Source organism: Arachis ipaensis, chromosome B7, assembly GCF_059453495.1.
Source record: "Arachis ipaensis isolate K30076 ecotype BB chromosome B7, ASM5945349v1, whole genome shotgun sequence".
Taxonomy (NCBI): domain Eukaryota; kingdom Viridiplantae; phylum Streptophyta; class Magnoliopsida; order Fabales; family Fabaceae; genus Arachis; species Arachis ipaensis.
Window position 1 is genome coordinate 1,783,270 of NC_142442.1, and position 7,977 is coordinate 1,791,246.

At 37.4% G+C, this 7,977-nt stretch overlaps 1 protein-coding gene across 1 annotated transcript; it reads right to left on the reverse strand.

Annotated features, from left to right (window-relative positions):
* Positions 1–1,594: 1,594 nt before the first annotated feature.
* LOC107606454 (ABC transporter C family member 3) lies at positions 1,595–7,508 on the reverse strand. The gene is made up of 10 exons (XM_016308516.2): positions 5,004–7,508; positions 4,767–4,853; positions 4,034–4,687; positions 3,768–3,932; positions 3,380–3,674; positions 3,061–3,275; positions 2,598–2,903; positions 2,421–2,484; positions 2,044–2,283; positions 1,595–1,940 (listed from the first exon to the last, which is right to left on the reverse strand). The coding sequence occupies exons 1-10, from the start codon at positions 7,329–7,331 to the stop codon at positions 1,816–1,818; spliced, it is 4,479 nt and encodes a 1,492-aa protein (XP_016164002.2). The 5' UTR covers positions 7,332–7,508; the 3' UTR covers positions 1,595–1,815.
* Positions 7,509–7,977: the final 469 nt, after the last annotated feature.

Here is a 7,977-nt window from a genome sequence, read left to right on the forward strand (position 1 = left end):
GCTGGGTGGGAGCAACCCGGCAATGACGCAACACAGACATTTCAAACTCTGAAAAGGGGAGAAAAACGCCCAAACGAGTGACCATACTCTCATACATAAAAAAGAAATGAGGGGCCGTCTCGTCGGCCCTCCCGAAACAAACCCGGTCTTCTGGACCCGGGACTACCAACTCGTACTTTGGCTCATCTTCTTCAGAAGTACAAATTCTATAGTGAGTACGAAGGTGGGTGATAAATTCAGTGTCAATTGAGGGCTCCTCCCCTAGGACCGTAACATCAACCCACTGGGAGAGAGCATCTACGGAAGCCATTTTCTTTTCTTAAAAAAGGGGTGACAAGAAACCTACAAAAGAAAAGGAAAATCAACACACGGTCTCTAAGGGAAGGGGCACGGAACTAAAGCCTACAAACCAAATCTACCTACAAGATAAAGGCACGCAAATAGAAAGCATGTTACAGAAGGGGAAAAAGCTAACCTTTAAGTCTGAAATCAAGACGGGAGGAAGTAAAAGCCTTCGAAACGCAAGAATACAGCACGAACAAATGCAAGGGAAATTTGAAAGATTGCAGAAACGAAACAACGAAAGAGAGGGAAAGTATTTATAAAGACGTTAGGGGCATAATGGTAAAACTGGGGCAATCCTTAATAAAGGTGCACCGTTACCAAGGCCATTAAATCCCTACGCATACCCAACGGACACGACGCTTGATTAGACGTAACCGTCAGAACCGAAAGGTCAAGAAAAATCACGTCGGTTCTTAAATCATCACGTCGGTCCTCTCGCAAATCGGCCAAGACCCCGAGTTGAATACTCGAACCCAACTCTTAAAAAAGAATTGGGCTCGAGTAGGGGCACTGTTCATACCCTGGCCCAGTAAATAGGGCCCAGGATCCAAGCAAAGACGCCCAACCCAGAGGGTTGGCCCTCCATCCAGTATCAGCCTTCATCCCAGAAGTCGGTACTGAACACGACCTGTTCCAAAGAAGTCGGATACGAGGGTTAGCTGGCAGATAACACTCATTCGAAAGAGTAACTGCCCCTAGAAACTCTCTAACCACTTCATAGAGCCATATCTTAACCTCCCTAAGATATGGGAACGGTTATCCACCTAAAAAGGTGGCACTACTTCAGCGGTGGTTATTGGTTCACCACTATAAATACACTGACACCATTCAGGTATCACTAAGTTCCAATACTCTCTAACCTGCTCACACTCTTGCTAACTTAGGCATCGGAGTGTCTTTGCAGGTACCACCCCCCATTCCTTCACGCGTACAAGTCGGACGGAGGAACACCGAGTACCAGGTCCACTCGAAAGCCACCTCCTTCATACGTTCGGGCTAACCAACGCCATCCGGCCCATTAATCTCCGGTTACCCACCGTAACATATATATATATTGGGATGAGACTAAATCCATGGTTGTTAGTTACTCTAAAAGTGTATTTACAAGTTTGTTAATTTAACTCTTAGTGACTAATTGTAATAACCGGGGTAGTTAATTAGTTTTTAGCAGCTTGTAGTTTTAGTTCACACTATGCATATTATAATTTAGTAACTGCAAAATATAACAGTATAGGGTGGATTCTTCTTCTTGAAGCTAAATCTTATTTATCATGTCAATTGATTAATTATATGACAAATTAAAATTTTCTATTCCTATCATAAAGCATTAGATCATATGAGATTATTAATCTCTGCTGCTGCTAGAACATACTAGTAATGTAGTAATACATCCAATTAAAATTGATATGGTATACCACAGCAAATTCAAAACATTATTCTACTAAATAAACTAGCTATAATATGTCTAAATCAGTGATCAGAAGATTTCTCAAAACTGGTTTTGGATCTCATTGTGTACTCTGCAACAAGTTGAGCAAAAGATGATGACTTATCCTCTAGCAATTTTGAAGGTGAATCATACTCTTCAATTAGTCCTGCATTAAATAAAGATACAAAGAAAATCAGAAAAATAGATAATCAAGTTACAATAAAAGTTTAGTGAATAATAAATAATAATAGGCATTTCTTAGTTCTTGCCTTGATGAAGAAGCAAGACCATATCACTGTCGATAACAGAAGTGATTCTATGCGCAATGGTTATGACTGTGGAGTCAGCGAAATGCAGCCTAAGAGTTTGTTGAATCAAATTGTCTGTGGCAGTATCAACTGATGCAGTCGCTTCGTCAAGCACCAATACCTTGCTCTTTTTTAGAAGCACCCTACCAAGGCACACCAATTGCCTCTGTCCCATGCTCCAATTCTCGCCGTTTTCGCTAACTGCAGCATCAAGTTTTGCCTTAGCAAAAAGTTCAGAGGTTACTATATCTCTATATTCATGTAGAGTAATCAAAATTTTCCTAGTTATAAATTAGGAGGATATATAATTATTGATTCATGAAAAATAGAATGCAAACCTGGAGAGTCCAACTTTCCTTCTTTTCTTCTAACTTCATCACCAAGTTGACACTTTTCAAGGGCCTATATATATGAGAATGTAAATGTGTGAATATTCTTGAGTCAGAAGAACAATTATAAGTCCATTATTTAGGATTTTGGATACTGAATATGTTTAACAATAATAGCAAACTAACCTCCCAAATTTGTTCATCAGTGTACTCCTCTAGTGGATCCAGATTGTTTCTCACTGTCCCTTCAAACATGGTTGGATCTTGAGGAATAATGCTTAATCTAGACCTCAAATCATGAAGTCCTATTGAAGAGATGTTGATGCCATCAATCACAACTTCTCCAGCAGCTGGTTCGATGATTCGGAAGAGAGTTTGTATGAGAGTTGTTTTGCCACTTCCTGTTCTCCCAACAATGCCAGTTTTCAATCCTCCATGAAATGTGCATGTGAGGCCATGCAACACAAGTGGAAGGTGTGGAGCATAACGAACCTTCATCATGTTCAAAGAATCATTAGTCCATTACAAGTATCATAGCATAAACTCTCTAAGTACTAATCACTTTGGAAAAGTGAACTTTAAGAAGACAAAATCATAACATGAATTCAAAATTGTGTAAGATGTCAAACTAATTTCTATCTTCAATTACCTGCAAGTTGCATATATCAACTTCTCCATATGATGGCCAAGAAGGACTTGGTCTATTTTCTTGCACAACAAGGGGAGGCTCACTAGGAATAGATGTATATTGAAGTATTCTTTCTACTGATATCATCTTGTTCTCCAATTCACAAAGAAGTCGAATCACCATAGCGTTTAACGAGTTCAAATTGAGTCCATAGGTAACAGATAAACCAGCAAGGCCTTCAACAAGAGAATCAAACATAAGTAGAGCACTTAGTTCCTCATTATATATGCAGTGTAATTTTTTTTAGTTAAACAAATATCATAATTTGATTATTGTTTACCTGGATCTATGACTCCTTGAGGAACAACCATCAAGCATATCACAGAAAATGCAAATGTGATTGAAGACAATATATCCAAACGGAAGCATAACCATGCAGAAGCACCAGAACTATTGAACTGTGGTCGCGAATATCCATCAATTAGTTTCATATTCTTTTCCTGAAATCTAGACTGCTGATCAAAGCTTCTGATGGTTGAAGTACCAGAAATTGTTTCAGAAAAGTTCTGAAGGATTGGTGCTTTGCATACTCCAACTAAGCGCGATAGCTCTCGAGCTGGTGGTAAGTAATATTGCTGCAACATTATAAGGTGTAATGTTCTAGTTAAATATGATCCTATGATATCATGAAATATAGTCTAGTTTTGGAAAATTAGTTCAACTAATACCTGATACCAAATGCTGATTGCTATCACAGGTATAAAGACAATGAAAACTTGCCATGCAGATTGAGACATCACTGCTATAACTCCCAAAAGTTGGATGAAGAGAAAGGCAAATGAAGCAGCTAGATAAGGAATGTTTGTGTCTACTGCACTTTGATCAGTAGAAACCTGCATTAGAACAGAACAGCAAGAAACAAGAAGTGTCAAAGCCTCAAAGGCATTGTATTGCATAGTTTCTGCAAACAACAAAATAGATGAAGAAGACATACTCTATTTAGAATTCGGCCGCTTGGAGTGGAATCAAAGAATGACATTGGTGCGCGAAAGATGCAGAAGTGCATCTTATTGAAGATTATGGTAGCTGTCTTATATACAGCAGTGGCAAGAAGTGTTGTCCTTGCAAGAATGCAGAAAGAACTTGCAATAGCCAAAGCAACATAGACAGCTATAAGAGTTGTTTCCAAAACAGGTGGCTCCACATCTTGTGAGATTGGTGTTGCCCAAGCCATCCAATAGTTGCTACCAATTTGGAGAACTTGGAAGAGAATCTGAGCCAATAGCATGAAAGGAACAAGAGCACCTCCATATGCCATAGTGATAAATTGCCAATACACTGAAAATCCAACTCTACCTCTCTCTCTTTCTTCTTCTTGAACAAGTTGGCCTTTTGCCTCATCACCTTTGTTATCAATTTTACCATTTTGCTCATCTTTCTTTTCCTCTTCTTTCTCTCCACCCCGAGAAACAGGAACATCTAAATCTTGTTCCAAGGTACTTATTTCATTGGATACTATTCCTTCATCTATTGAATCAAGTGTAGACAAAGCTTTTTTATGTGCACCAACAAGTTCCATAAAATCGGTTCCATTGTTAAGAAGATCAGCATACTTTCCACATTGAGTAATCTTCCCATCTTTCATCACCTATACCAACAAGGCATAATAACATCATCTTATTAATTTTTTTTTTAATTGATGGCAATTAACTATGATAAATACTCACCAATATAAGGTCAGCAGCAGGTAAGAACTCAACTTGATGAGTAACATAAATTACTGTCTTTGATCTTAAAAGGCCTAGTAAACATTCCTGTCATACACAAAAGAAATTGAAAATGTTAACTATTTAGCATTATACAAGTTCCATGATATTGAAAAAACTAAAGAGATATACACAAAAAAGATATAAGACCCTAGATTATGTTACACATAATAAAGAGAATAATGAAAATTGAGTTACCTTAAAGATGTGTGATCCTGTATGAGCATCCACAGCACTGAAAGGATCATCAAACATGTATATATCAGCATCTTGATAAAGAGATCTAGCAATTTGTACCCTTTGTTTTTGTCCACCACTCAAATTTATCCCACGTTCCCCAATAATTGTTTGGTCACCAAATGGCAAAATTTCAAGATCCTTTTTCAAGGAACAGGCTTCAAGAACCTTCTCATACCTTTCCCTATCCATCTCTTTACCAAACAGTATATTATCCTCTATCTTTCCACTTTGTATCCATGGTGATTGAGCAACATAGGCCTTTGTTCCACACACTTTTAGAGTGCCTGAAACCTTTGGTACTTCTCCCAATATACAAGAAAGCAATGTAGATTTTCCTGATCCAACTGTCCCACAAACAGCAACCCTCATACCATGAAAAACTTCAAGATTTATGTTCTTCAATGTTGTATTTGGAGAAGATAGATCCCAAGAGAAGCTTCCATTGGTTACTTCAATTGCTTTATCTGAAGTACCGAAAGGTAGCTTCTCTACAACATCAGATTGCAAGTCTTCGAGACGAAGGAACGACGAAATCCTATCAAGAGAAACCTTAGTTTGTAGTATAGCTGAAATTGTATTTGGAAGATTATATATGGGAACTTGAAGGATTCTGAATGTTGCAAGTGCAGACAAAATTTTCCCTGATTCAAGTGGAATCCCCATAAGCATACATGAACCAAAAGTAACAACAGATACAAAAGTAGGAGCAATCCAGAACACAAAAGCACTGATAGCTGAATTGTATGCAGATTTCTTTAACCACCCTTCCTCAGTTTTCCTAAGCTCAGTTATCTTAGATAGAAACTTCATTTCCCATCCTTGTAGTTTGAGGATCTTCATGTTCCTTAGAATCTCAGATGTTGCCTTCATCCTTGTATCTTTTGAGTCCATGAAGTTCTTCTGAAACTTCTTTTGTAATTTTCCAAGAGGAACATTTACCAACATTACAATTATGGTTGCCACAAACGCGGCGATTGAAGCAAGACCGACATTTTTATACAAAAGCAACAAGGCTAAGGCAACTTGCAGAGCTACTCTCCACAAATCATGCATATACCAAGTGAAGTTGCCAATTCTTCCGGCATCAACTGCCACGAAATTGATCATTTCACCAGAAGTATGACCCTTCCTTGATTGACAAGAAAGGACCAATGCTTTGTTATAGATCAGAGTTACAAGCAGTGCTTGGATTCTAATCCCAACTTGCTGCAACCTAAACAACCAATGCCTTTGTGAAAGGGACTCAACAAGTTTTGACAAGAAAAATGCAGAAACCAGAGCATAGCCCTGCTTTTCATTGACCCTTTGTCCAGCAAGGTATTGAACAAAAGCATCAATAAGATAAGGACCAACATAAGAAGCCAAAGTGTTCAACAATGCAAGAACTGCAGTGAAGAGAATCTCTCTCCATGCTGAGAGTACCAACAACTTCACCAGCTTAAGAGTGGTTATGTGATTGATTTCAGCACTACAATCTTTCTCAATTTTTTCTCTAAAAGTTGGAAAAGCTCCAAAAACACTATCATTTTTATCAAGTTGAGGAACATCCTCAGGGTCCAAGGTCTTCTTATTGCCAAGAGCAATAAGAGGGCCCACCCAAGAGAATGTAAGAATGCTGAAAATGCCAGCACTTGAGAAAGGGGTAACACAAACAGGTGCATTACCATTATTCAATAGTAATGGATCTTGAAGATCATCACTGACATGATCCTCTTCACACTCATTAATATTCTTCACAAAACACACCACATAACAAAAGAATAAACCCACAGAAGCTGATACAACATCAGAAACTAAGTACTGAGCTGGTAAAGCCACGTTCTTTTCATACAAAAGAACAATAATATCAACTACAAAGGAGTAACATGAAAGAAAGAAATAGAGAACACACCAAGGTTTGATCAAGAAGAAGAAGAACCTCTTGTGCATGCAAACACTGATAAGACCCCAAGCAAGAGTTTTGATAGCTAAATCCAAAAGGGTAACAAGCTTTCCTTCTTCCTCTAAGAAGTAAGAACTATAGAGGCAGAGGACAAAGTTGAAAGCAGAAACACCCAAAGAACAAAACAAAGTCTTTCTTAACATAACTTTATTCTTGAGCTTCTTATGCTTGTTGGACTCATCACTAGCTTCTCCAACTGTGATCTTCTTCCAAAGCCAAGACACCAAAACCATAGCCACCAGTATGAGGTGGATGATGGCAGAGAATGCATGGAGGAAAATGGGTTGGAGTAGAAAGCTCATGTCAGAGTAAGTAAGGGAAAGGTACGAGGAAATTTGAGACATAATGAATGTTTGAGAAACATGATGTTTTTTGAGATTATATTTATATATATAGTGAAGTGAGACTTGCTTAGAAGGTGTGTTGTGTTGTGTATCAATCAAAGGAGTGGCTCTGCTTGAATAAGATTACGTGGTGATCAAGAAAGAAGAAAAAGTGAGTTATATATATGGATATTGGATTGTAGGATAGCAGCAATTTCCTTTCATTTTATATTAGAAAAACATTTTCCATTGTTAAAGACTTTGTAGTTTGACTTACATATTATAAAAAGACTTATATGCCGGAGAACAGAAAAAAGGAAGGAAAAGTAAGAATGAAAATATTAAATACCGTGAACAATAGATATATCGGATGTTCAATTCATTAGGTGTATGGATAATTATTTTAATATTAAAATTTAGGTGAATAATTTAGAGTGTAGTGTATTTTACTTGAATTGGGCCAATTTTAGGCCCGTTATTTATGTTGTTCAAAAAAGAATTAACATAAACTTAGACCGAAGCTTGAATAAACAGCTTAATTAAGTTACTTTTGAAAAATAGTTTAAACAATAAATGTTTATATTAAAATTAACTTATAAATAAGTTATTTTATATTTGGATTTTTAGTTCTAAAAGTGTTTATTTTAAAAGAAGGATGATAAAAAAC